The 12,707-nt window shown below is 44.0% G+C and overlaps 1 protein-coding gene across 1 annotated transcript in view; it reads right to left on the bottom strand.

Moving 5' to 3' along the window:
* Nucleotides 1-208: 208 nt before the first annotated feature.
* APCDD1 (APC down-regulated 1) overlaps nucleotides 209-12,707 on the bottom strand; it is a 28,881-nt gene continuing 16,382 nt past the window's right edge. The window contains exons 4-5 of the mRNA XM_027452059.3: nucleotides 6,419-6,740; nucleotides 209-4,178 (exon numbers count right to left, since the gene is read on the bottom strand). Of these exons, the coding sequence (XP_027307860.1) occupies nucleotides 3,727-4,178; nucleotides 6,419-6,740 (774 nt within the window). The 3' untranslated portion in view covers nucleotides 209-3,726. The remainder of the gene's footprint in view (nucleotides 4,179-6,418; nucleotides 6,741-12,707) is intronic.

Raw genomic sequence — 12,707 nt, 5'->3', positions numbered from 1 at the left:
TCAATAGCTTTACAAAAATAAAGAGATTTTCTTTTCTTTCTTTTTAAAACCTGCACTTTAAGCAAGCACACTCCAACTCAAGCAAGACAGACACTGCATCTTAAAACATGGACCTCTGGTCTTACAAATGACATTCTACCCCAAGGCAGCAGGCACAGTACGTAAACGGTATAGAAACAGAGCAGGAACAACTGTTACAGCTTTCTGATTCTTTTTTTTTTTTTTTTTTTTTTTTTTTTATAATCTTTTTTGACAGCATGTATTAAAAAGCAAAGTTGCCCAAGAGATTCTTCAGATTACCATTTCTTCTGGCAGGTGGCTCCTCCACCAGAATATTACAGGGGTGACAAGTGGAAACCTTTCACCTCTTCTGGCAACCCTGGCAGTTACTGAAGATGCCCAAATTAATTGTTTCCCTCATTAATGCTTCTGAGCTTCGGTATGGGACAAACAGCTCAGCTTGTAGGTCTTCCACTGCTAAGCCACGTGCGGCTCAGCTCCTTTAGCAGTCAGGGCTGCCAGCACATGAGGTCAGGCAGGAGAAACAAAATGAATGGAGTATATTGTCACAGATGTGTGTGGGGCCGTGCAACAGTAAATTTAGCGCCTGATGAGATGAGGAGATCAAGGGAGCCCAGCTCCTAGTCCTGGGCCTGTAACGTAGGAGAACCCTTGCAGGGCACGTGGGTTGACAAATAACACACACACTCTGAAGGCTGACTTATCTGTGTCCAACTTGGCTTCTGTTGGCTAATAGGAAAATAAAGGAAAAATATGTAGGCACAAGGAGGGAAGCTGGTGCTGCAGCGTGTGCTAAAAACCCAGATCATAAAATCATAAAATTATGTTTCAAGTCAACAATACAAATAAACCAGAAGAACCATAATATACCAGAACCAAAATAAACCAGAAGCAGATTTTTTTTTTTTTTTTTTTGGGGGGGGGGGTAATGCATCACAAAGGTCTCTTTCTAGCATTTCCTTGATAACCATCTCTGGGTGATAGGGGGAAAAAAAGGCACTTCTCATTTGGTTTGTACGTTGTGTCACGTTTGCGTTTAGTGTAGCCCTATGTCTTGGCAAAGCTAGGTTGGTGCAAGTCTGTGATTCACAATAAGGATTTAACTGGAGGTTTAGGTTTGGATGTGCTTTTTAGAGGTAAGAACTGGACAGGTCTTTCTCTTGAAACTGTTGTAATACTTCTGACGTTAAAGCAGTTTATGGAGGAGCCACAACACAGTCATAAATTGCGGCTCCTTGCCCTGGTGAATGTGGAGCATCGTGCTGCGGAGTGGCTCTTGCTGTTGGGTTCAATCCTGCGTATCAAGGATGGGCAGATTTCAGCTGGGACTCATGTTTGTGTGGGCCTTGCGTAGGGAGGGGTGTGAGGGTCTAACAGCTCCCAGCCATCTGTATTTTTCCGGAGATGAGATCGCCTAATGTGGTGAAAGAAGCTTGTTTTCTGTGGTGTAAGGGACATCACACCATACACATCCTTATAAATAGAAACTAACACGAGCTCACTCATGCACCTATGTCTTAAACAGAAGTTGGGGACTAAGCTACTATTTGAAGGAACTTGTCTGAAATCCTGTAATATCTCAACAACTCATTTGGAAACATGCTGGTGTACATTTGCTGAATAGAAAACTTGAGGTCTAGCTGGAGAAAACCAAACTCCTATCTGGTTTTGAGGTTCTCTTTCAGAGACTTCACATCCCTTTCTGGACCTTCTGGTTAAAGCTGTGCTCCTGATGCCTCTATGCTAACGACCATCCAGAACTTTTCAAGGTTTGATGGTGTGGAGCAGTAAACTATTAAGAAATGCTGAGCAGAGCAGCTGCTGTTCTCAGGGCTCGGTTTATCACGGTGAGCTGGCTTTCAGCTCCTCCCAGCGAGCTGAAGGAGGATCTGGTACCAGGTGAATGGCTGAGTGCTTTCTCTGTTGGCTACTGAGTCACCCTGAGCTCTGTTCCTGCCTCTTGAGCTATTTATGGGTTTTCTGTGACATTTCATGTCTGGGGAAAAATGTGAAAGGTGTGATGTGGTAATGAGAGCCTGTGGTTGTTTCTTCTCCATCTTCCTCTGGCTGTCTCAAAAACAGGTGAACTGATTTCTTTATCACTCAGGGAATTCACGTCAAAGGCTGAAACCAGCTTGGAGCAAGCTGTCAAGAAGGCACAAACGTTGAGGAGGTAGGGAGCCTGAGTACAGCCATTTGCTACTTGGATGGCTTTTTCCTGCTTGCTTTGCTAGGAAGGTCCACGCTATCGCTGTTATTTCAAAGCATTCTTTTGCTGTAGCACACGGTATGGATGCTCACCTGTGCTGATGAAACACAGTGACCTTACTCCTTGTGTTGCTCTCACAGGTTCCCCACGTGAGCCAGAGCACGTGTGTATATCAGTAAAGGCCTCAAGGCTGAGCTGCGCCCTCAGCTTCCTCCCCAATAGAACTGGGGATCATGGTTCATCCGTGAGCTGTACCTCCTTGCTGGCCTTAAATATCTCCCCCACCCTCTCTGCTTCCATCCATGTCAGTGTGTGTACACAATAAGGTATTTGCCAGAGGGAGAAAATCCGAAGGTTTCCAGAGCAGGTGTTGTTGAGGGAAGCTCTCTGAGGGCTCTGCCTCTCCCACTTTCCCAGCAGTGTCTCCCCATACCAGTGTGGGTGCAAGCTCAGTGAAACCACGCTGTGCGTTGGGATCCTCCAGCAAGGAGAAAAGGGAGGAGGCGGCAGTGTTACAACATCCAAGCTACAACTACTGCACGTGGAGTACACGAGGCCTCATGAACACGGGAACAGAACAAGTCATTTCAGGCTTCCATCAGCAACTCACCTGGGCTTTGTGTATCTGACAGAAATAAAAATGCTTTTTCTGTCTGGCTTTAGGGGGCTGTGATTGTAACTATTTACTTGATTCAGAGGGAGGTCCTGAAGCAATTACATAGCTAACGAAATCAATGAGAAAATGTTAAGCCACTGGTTATTTTTACAACTTAATAGTTGTAAAAGGAAGTTGTAAAATACTTGTAAAAAAAAAAATAGTTGTAAAAGGAATTACAACTTAGTAGTTGTAAAAATAGTTTAAATTATTTGGAATATTTTTTTTTTACTTGAAGATATCAACCATTTACCACTGCCTCAATGGAGGGCTGTTGATTTGCTGTTTCTGTTGAGCTGTGAGATAAGGGCTAGATAAATCCTTGTAGGTTTTCTTCTTATATACATATCTACACCCGAGTCCTGAAGTCAGAGGGGGAAGCCACTGTCACAGTATTAACACTACACCGAGTTGTTCCCCAGACTTAAATTCTGATGAGAAACTGAGCGTTGGGCTGAGAAAGTACCACAATGGTAAAACGGCAGAGACAACTGAAGCAGGATTGTAATGTTCACCCCAGCAGTTTAAAAAAAAATAATAATAAAAAGGAGACCCTATCCCTCCCCCCCCAGAAGTCTGCAGTCCTAAAGTGCAATTACTTTTGTGCAGTCATGTCAGGCCAGGGATCAGACTGGATGAAGTTCAAAGCACAAGAAACATCAAATGAGTGCTGTTTGTGATTCGAGGAGGGGGGGAAATAAGGAAAAGAACAACAGTTCTCAGGCATTCAAGTGCATCAAGAAAATAAACGTCCCTTTCTTTCTGAAGAAAAACAACCCTCAGTCTTGTGGAATCCTGGCTTTGTAGTCATGAAAAATAGTTCTTTTTTTTTTTTTCACTTCTAGCTGAGAATGTCCCAATATGTCACAGTACAAATAAACAACACCAAAGCAAGAGCTGGGGCGCTGGGATGTTTTGCCAGTGCCCTGCTGCTATACAGACGTATTTTATTTTCCTCTGGTGACTCCTCAGATCTGGGCACGGACGAAGCGCACTGAATTAAAGGCATCTGGTAGGACGTGGCTCTCTTTTCTGGTCGGTCGGGGCTGGACCCGTCGCTGGGCCTCTGGCCGTTGTAGAGCAAGTACCTGCCCCTGGCGTCCTGTTCCATCTTGAAGATTTCGTACTCGGTGTGCGGCAGGCGGATGCCGAGCGCGATGCAGCCGTTGGTGTGGGTGACGTCTTGCTGGACCCCGACTTGCCAGGAGCCCTGTGCCCCGCACTCGTTCCCGTTGAAGACATTGAGCAGAGAGGCTGTGGATACGTCCATGGGCGTCACCTTCATGTGGTTTACTGTGAACGAGGAAGAGAGGGGGTATTAGCAGAGGGGCAAAGGCAACGTGCTGCTTGGGGTGTACCCAAGAAATCATCACTGAAATAGGGGTTCACCCTTCGATCTGCCCATACGGGGCAGCACCATGTCCTTTGCAGGCAGGACCATAGCATTTGATGAAAAATGCACAGTAAAATCAGTGAGGGAAGAAAACTGGAAAATGCTTTTGAAACTCTTTTACTTCTGTATGTTATCTCTGCTGCTAGCAATGTCACAAAGGTTCAAGTGAGGCATGTTGCCAAATGGGTTTAGCGGCTATGGGGACAAGGTTATTTTAAATATGTCTCTTGTGTAGGTGCTGGTGCTTCCTGAATTTGCTTAAGGATGTCTTTTAATCTAACCAATGGGAATTACAGCAGCTCTGAATCACTTTGTTCTTTCTTAAATCATTTTTTTTATACTGTAGGTGTGGCCAGGAAATCTATTTGCATCATTTTACACTTTTGATATAACTGCTTTGTGTACTGAACACACACACACACACATGTTCAGTTGAAGAAAACCTGATGGCCGCATATCTCAGTCAGAGATTGAGCAGAACTTTACATAAATTCCAGGCAATCCTTTCCAGATAAAGCCTGGTTGAGATACATAAAAGAGGAAACAATAAAACTCTGCTCATATTTTATTAACATCCATATTTATCCATAAGTAGGGCTATTTAGAACCTATTTTTATCATTTTAAAACGTATGCTGCCTCGTAAAGCTAGTGAAATAATAATTTCCAATTGTAAAATTTGTAAAATACTACAATCTTTATATATTGCCTGTAGTATTTTGTATGAAGTATTTCTGAACTAGAGAGACTTCTTGTTATCTAAACAGTGACTGCAGCTTGCAGTATCAAACACAAAAAATGTTGCAGCTTCTTCACTTCAAAGTTACCTCTATACCTTTCGTAGGTATGCTACCTTTCATAGGGGTTTAGAGCATGTAGAGTTTTATTTTTCAGATGAGTTTAAAAAGTTGAGAAAAGCCAAATTGAAAGAGCCTGTGGAAGCTGAATAGAGATTGTTCTCGGTGCGCTTTTGGTACTGTATATCAAGAAAAGGGTTTCAGAATAGATTGGTGCTGACCAAAACACAAGTAAATTACAAACCCTCATGCCTCCCAACACACCAAACTCACAAATTCTTGTACAGGATGTTAATAATGTATGTGTCTTTTTACACTTAGATTTTTATACTTCATACTCAAATTTTTATTCTGAAGTTTTACAAGCAGATATTTGACTCAAAGGCTCAACAGTGACCTTTCTCTGTGAGGTAAATTGGCATGTTATCAAACAGAAATTCAAGCAAAAATTGGATTTTATCCTAGGAGCTAAGCTGGAACATGCTGCATACAGCTAGAAAGAACAAGAGCTCTGACAGGCAGGGATATCTCCTGCCTCCTAAGAAAATCCTAGATTAGTAAAACATTTCTCATAGTTAGATATTTTCCTAAATTGGAGACGTACAAGAAGCTATATGCTTTTCATATATGATCTGAAATTAGGAGGGTAAGAGCCCACAGTACGCTCGGGGTTTCCACAGGCTCCGCTGGGGCTGGCGCCGTGGAGGGACGTCGTGTTTTGGAGATGTTTGTTTGTGCAAGTGGTTAAAACCACTGAGCTCTTTCTAAGCAGGCTGCTGTGGGGCTGTTTGTATGAAAAGGCTTTTCAGCCACGGGGACCTGGGTAGCGTCACCACTGAGCACTGCTTCCTGGAGTACTCGAGGGGGCTGTTAGATACATCCAGTATTCACTGCGGTGGGATTAATCAGAGCTGTCTTCAGGGACATCACTACTTGCTCTAGGCCCCCTTGGAAGCTGATGAAAAGACACATGCTACTGTATCCGTCTTTGCCAAAAAATGATTTATACCACTTATGACCTGAAATGCCTTCTGAAGTCACTTTTTTTTTTTTTTTCCCTCTATGCCGGAGGAGCCTTAGGATATGGATCTAATCTTGGGCACTTTGCTTAGATGTTTGACGTCTGGCCACTAGGCTCCAAGACTTAGCGATGCGAAGACTTATTTTCTTGTGTTGTACTGAAGATCTCTCTATTTTGCCTCAAATGAGCATTGCTTCAGTGGTGTAAAACATCATGCATTGCCTGGGCAATCACAGAAGGCCTAAAACTGTCCAAGAAAGGAGTAAATCCTGCAAATGACAAAATGAACTCATTAGCAATCAAACCACCTTGAGCAACCCTACCTTTGAACACAAACTCCGTTCCGCCCATCACTTTGGATGAGTGCACTCCTCGGCTGTAGCGTCCCTTGGCATAGATGGTGAAGGTGGGGTGTTTGCAGATAGGGTCGGAGTAGTGGTAGTAGTGGCCTTCCCAGGTGTTGTTGTTGTCGTGGAAGATGAAGTGCCGTGTGAGGAAGAGCACCTCCGGCCGCACCTCGCAGCGCTGGCTCACCCACTCGCCGTGCAGCCCGATGGTCAGGTCCGCCTTGGGGGGCAGGATGGGAGGGTGGTGCTCGTCTGAGCGGTAGATGATCCTGCACGCGATGCATGTGCGGTCGTGGTTCTGCAAGGAGGCAAAGAGAAACCCTCGTTTCTTTGGGCAGTGGCCTGGGAGAACAGCAACCTGCTATTTTACACCTTTTCAGCTTTCCTGAGCCTTAACACAAGATCGTGAAGCGTACCCTTTGTGTATCTAGAGGAGTCTTAACTGTAGCCTCTGCCGATTTTCTTCTCTGCGTCAGGCACACAGCTCTGCTGACAGCACCATGGATATGGGGATGTAAGTGAGCTTGCACAGAGCCCGAGGTGCTCCAGGCAGCAGACGTGGCCTACTGTCATTGAACACGATGAAAGCTTTATGGCTCTTTCCACCAGGAATGAGGTCTGTGGTGTCGGTCAGGCCCGATGAAGGCCCACAGCAGAACCACTTTGTTGAGCACCAAACCTCTGGGATCCACATGGCCCAGCTTCCAGCCACATCACTGAGGGGTGAGGCCATTTTGTGATGCATGGATGGGGCTCTCAGAGGTGCTGCCCACCATGTGCTAATCACTTCTGCAGGAGGCAAAGACGCCATAGCCAGCCTTTGCCATCATCTGTTGAGGACACCTGATCCCTCCTGGAGACAAGGGGATGAACAGGGTGGGTTCCTTGTGTCACCTACTTTGTTCAAGCTGTGAGGAGTTTCAGAGTGCACTGAGCTAAGAGCTGAAACTCCCACACAGCCACTGGGGAGAGGGATTTATACAACATGAACGCTTTTCCTTCATGCCCCTTTCCAGTCCTCTTCTCTGTGATGTCTCTGAGCTCATCCCATTACATAAATTCTCAAATTCATCACTAATATTTTAAAGCCCACATGCGCCACTACAGAGTCAGCATTTCTCTATTTGCTATCTTCAGCTCAGGGCGCTCTTTAGGAAGCACATTTACACATTCTCCATCTGTGCCCTCAGCCTGTCTGCTATTACAACCATAGGTAGCTTCCGAGAACCAACACACACCTCAGGCAATGCATCCCTTTTACACATATTGAATAGGGTTTATATTTCCCTCCCCTCCAGATCACATTGACATCAAAAGTCAGTGAAACCAATGAGTCTGCTGCCAGCTTCACCAGGCTGTAGAGTAATGGTCTGTCTGCAAAATATCTATAAATGATATAGCCCAGGTTGACCTGAACCAGTGTTGGCCAACAGAGCTGCTCAGAGGAGGAGGTGAGACTTGCTGACCTCCAGAGGGGCTTTCCACCCAAAACCAAATGGTCTTCTGGGGACCGTGTGTCAGCACGCTACAGAAGATGTCATTCTTTCCCATTGCGGAGCTTGTTAACTAATTTTAAAATTCATTTTCCAGCATCTGCAAGTAAGTACAAGGGCCATTGGTATGTTAATGAAAATACAAAGTATTTTTAATTGAGTAAATAAACTGAGGCTGGTGAAGTTAGCAGATTTGTGCCGTTGTAACTAACAGCAGAGACTGGTGCAAAATATGTAGTTCCCCTGAACACCGAAAGCACAGATAACGCACAAGGACTGTAAAAATGGGGTGTTTTCTGAGACCGCAAGTTTCAGTTTGGACTTTCTTATGGTCAAGAGAGAAGTCAAGATCCGGCCTGTCTTTCTATTTTGCTACAAGCTTCTTGTGTGACCTTCCCATGGACTTAATCTCAGTTCACAGAAACAGACAATTACAGCTTTTCTGTTTGACGCAGAACTGGTAGGAGGTTAAATAAAGACTGTGAGCTGTCGGAAAGCAGACAGAAATGTAAGGGGCCTGTATATGATAGATTGATATATAAATATATTTGCACGTAGCTCTATTCATTGAGCAAACTTTCATGCACAATCTGACATTCCTCTTGTCTACAATAAATGCTCATCATCTGCAAGCTTGTTTGGGACTAATGAAGGGGGTATGTTGAACCTCTAGTTCTCTTTAGAGGATATCAGTCTTTTTCTTTGGAAAGGGTTTGGTTTCACATAACCACAAAATCTGCTGTTGTCCTTGCATGGACGCCTTCAGTTAACCAGGCCAGGTGTCCATGAAATAAATACCTGTTTCTCCAGTATTGCTGTCCTGCCATGGGGCAGACAAGTGTTACGGCTGCCTAACACCTGGATGAAGTGGCTGTGGTGAATGGGCACTTGCTGCAATAAAAAGGGAGTAGGACAGGGAGAAGCTGGGGAAGTGATGAGGGAAGCAGGAGTATCCCTTTCAAAGCAGTGAGATACCGAAGTGGCTCAGGGATTTCATAAGGCCATACCCTGAATTGCTTCTCTGAGATTAGCACTTGAATCTAAGCCTACACTTTTCACTCTGATATTATCTTTCACAGAGTTATGAACTCTTTAGTGGAAGAATATGCCACATGTAAAACCCTTCAGTACAATTTTTGTTCAAGTAATGTACACGAGAAAGATCTAGTTTTATTGTGAGTCAATTGAACTTAATTATGGAGTAATTCATGTTTAACAACTGAATGTATTTTTCACTGTTGCTTTTTCAGGTCAGCTGCTTTTGGTTCTTAATTGCACTGGCTAAGGCCTTGCAAATCACTCCCTTTCCATTTGTCTTAGGAAAGATTATTTTCTAAAAACAGACATTCAAAGAAAATACAGAACAGAGGCAGAGGACATTTGAATCCAAACACAATTAAATACTCTCTAATAAAAAGCTAATTTGGGTAGGACATAAACTAAAAAGCCATAAAATGATCAGCGGACAGGATGCACATCTGTTTCATGTTTCAAATATTTTAGGTGTACAGTGCAGTCTTTTTAATACGGGGGTCTTGTGGAAAGGAACAGCCCCAGGGATGGCCACTGCTCGGTGTCTGCAAGATCCCTTCCCATGGAGATGAGGGGAAGGGAGCCTTGTTGCAGCTCTGCAATGCTGAATCCGTGCTGGCCCAGCTCCTCACCCTCCTGGGTGCTTCTCTGAAGCCAACTTGTGAATTAATCCATGAGGCCACAAGGGTTGAAATAAGCCTGAATCTCTGGCTGGAAACAGTTCTTGTATACTTGGGGAGAAAATAGTTTGTGATCTGAAAATTTCCATGAACTTTTTTCCTTATCCCTCCCTCCTGCTGCCTCAGCTGAAGTGGTAACAGGGCCAGACTGCTCTGGAAGCCAAGCAGAGAGGTTTCTAATAAAAAAGCAAACAAGGATGAGGTTCCTTGATCTTCTTCCCAATTGCTGTGGATAGTCGGAAACACAAATCGTCTCAGCACATTTTATTTTTGTGCTTAAGTTCTATTGGATTCTGTGGCTGCCTAGAGCTAATTCTCCTCTAATCAATTCATAGTGTTTGTTATGGCCCAGGACAAAAAATGTATCGCGCAACTGGGATGTTCTCTCAGCAATGGTAAAATGGGCTTTGAATAACACGTAGAAAGATCTTTTTGGAAGGTATTCTAGTTTTCTTTGAACAACTTTGTATTTTGATGCCGTTGTTGCCCAAGAAACCTATGGGCCAAACCCTTTCCAAAACGTATAGGAAATCTACCCTTTCCTTATGGTTAAAGCAGAAGCTGAAATCATTGCTTAATATCAAAGAGAGGATCTGCAGGATGTACTGCAAGTTGTATTTAGGGACAAAACAAACAAGCACAAGTAGTAAAGAGGAGGTTAAAAATACAGATACTTTGAAAATGCTGCGCAAAAATATTTTCTCTATCCATTTTTATATGCTGAAAATGTGTCTGTATCTCAATTAAAAAAGATAAACGGTATTTGTCTGAAGCAGAGCCAGCTGATCAGCTTTTCCCAAGTTTTCCCCTGTAGAAGACTATTTCTGATATTTTGCTATCATTGAATCGTTAAGGTTGGAAAAGACCACCAAGATCATCTGGTCCAACCATCCCCCTACCACCAATGCCACCCACTAAACCATGTCCCCAAGCACCACGTCCAATCTTTCCTTAAACACCCCCAGGGATGGTGACTACTTAAGAGTCTGAGAGATGCCATGCATTCTTAGCAGAAAAGCATTTTAGGGGCCTTCTTGGGAGTTTTCTCAGCAGCAGTTTGTTTCACATCTGCAAGGTCTTGAAACCGACATGAAATTACACATTATTTTCCCAAAGTAATTTGGGAAATCATCTCACCTTCTCTTTTTATCTGGAGCTGCTGCACATCCTTCCTATCCCATAAGCTGGTTAGGAAATTCAAGCATCAGCTCTGACTCAGAAACACAGTAAAGTGCATGCTCTTTGCAGTCAGCTCTGCTGCCTTTGGACTCCCTCCTCGCTCTCGTCTTTCCTCCCAGTAATGCCAGTATCAAACGAAAACCCAACCCTTAAACTCCTGGCAGAGCAGTTGCTTCTTTCTGTAATCTCTCTCTTGAGGCTCAGGCCTTTCAACTTTCAGTTTTTATTCAAACTCAGATATTCCATGTGGCTACTCTAAATACACCCATCCCTCCCTTTCCCAATACCATTGCCAGCTGGGTCTGTTCCCTCCTCCTGGGCTGCTGTTACCACTGCTCAGTTACAATACCCAGTGAAGTCACATATTTCACATTTTTGTAGCAATATCTTGCCTTATCAAGTCATGTACTGACATTAAAATATTTCTACAACATTCTTCTGCTGCTACGTCTGTTTTACCTGCGCCTCTGCAGGCGTAACATGGAAAGCCTGTTTGGAAGAGCCAGGTTCTCAGCTGGTATAAACCCACCTTTGGCTAGCATTGATTTACATTGGTTGCATGGCAAGAAGTGGGTATTGTTCATGGCTGGAAGAGGAGAACAGGTTGCATCTATACTGTATTGTGCGTGGCAAGGGCTAGCAGAAGACCTGCCACCAGGGGAAGATGCTCCTAAGCAACATGAAGCAGCCCAGGCTCTGGTTATTCCCAAGTTTGTCTTGCTCTTGTGTTGGGGACTCCCCTTTTAGGGCAGATTCTGACCAAGACAGAAAGCATTGAGGAAGAGGAGAAAGAAAAGACATGCTTAGCAGTGACCTCCCACCCCCACCCCCCACCCCCACCCAAATGCTGTGTATCATGGGCTGGGCTAGATAGGCCCAGGACAAGGCCTGCATGGTCAGGGTGCCTTCAGCCTCACCGCCCAAGAAGCCAGGTGCCAGGTTTTGGTATCAATAACTGCATGCTCCCAGGACAAGTACAAAGGCAAACCTCTGGAGAACATCAGCTGGGAGAAGGTGTCAGCTCAAGGAAATGCATCCAAGTAAACAGAAAATGTTAGATGCTTTGCCTCACGCTGCCAAGGACCGAGTCCACCCAAAGAACACTTTTATGAATTGCTCAGGGTAGTATCAAGCTCCACTCTTCCACTGCTCCAGATAACTGCAGACCAAGACAACACTTTAACAAACGGCTACAATCTCCCTCTACCACAAAAGTGATAATTTGCAGGCTTTCCATGACCTCATATGAAGCTAAGTTGGCTAACATGCATTAGGCTGGCTCTGGGGAGTTGAAAAGCATGGTTGACAGAGTTGTAATTCAGCCTGCCAAAGGGAATGAAGAATAACAAAGATTTAGAACTTTAATTAAAAAATCTTGAAGCAAATGAAATGCTGGGGAGAGCGGTAACTCCTTTGCAGGGTTGTCAGTTTGGGATTTCTTTTGGTGGAGAACAGAGGAGCTGCACGCAGTAAGGAGGGTGGAGGTACGTTCAGATTTATCTACAAATATGTACCATATATTTTAAGATATTGAGGAATGGTTTTTATTAACTACTCCCAGGAAGAGAAAGATAGCGAAGGAATCTGAAAGCACTACCATTACACAACTGTCTGATCCATCACGTCGATTCCATTGCACAACCCTGCATAAAACTGAAATAAACACGACTGAAATGAAATACAAGAGTCTTCTGCTTGTTCCCTTATCATATAAAGTCCTTTAGCCTGCACCAAAGATGGGAACATAGATAAATAATGGCCTTTTTCTCAGATGAATTTACTTGCACGTCCTCTATCCAACTAAAATGATACTACATTTATAGTGACATGAATATTTTGGTAAGTAAAAAAAAAAAACACTGGAAAATATGAAGCAACGGT

The sequence above is a fragment of the Anas platyrhynchos genome, chromosome 2 (assembly GCF_047663525.1).
Source record: "Anas platyrhynchos isolate ZD024472 breed Pekin duck chromosome 2, IASCAAS_PekinDuck_T2T, whole genome shotgun sequence".
Lineage (NCBI taxonomy): Eukaryota > Metazoa > Chordata > Aves > Anseriformes > Anatidae > Anas > Anas platyrhynchos.
This window is presented reverse-complemented; position numbering and strand designations above follow the sequence as displayed.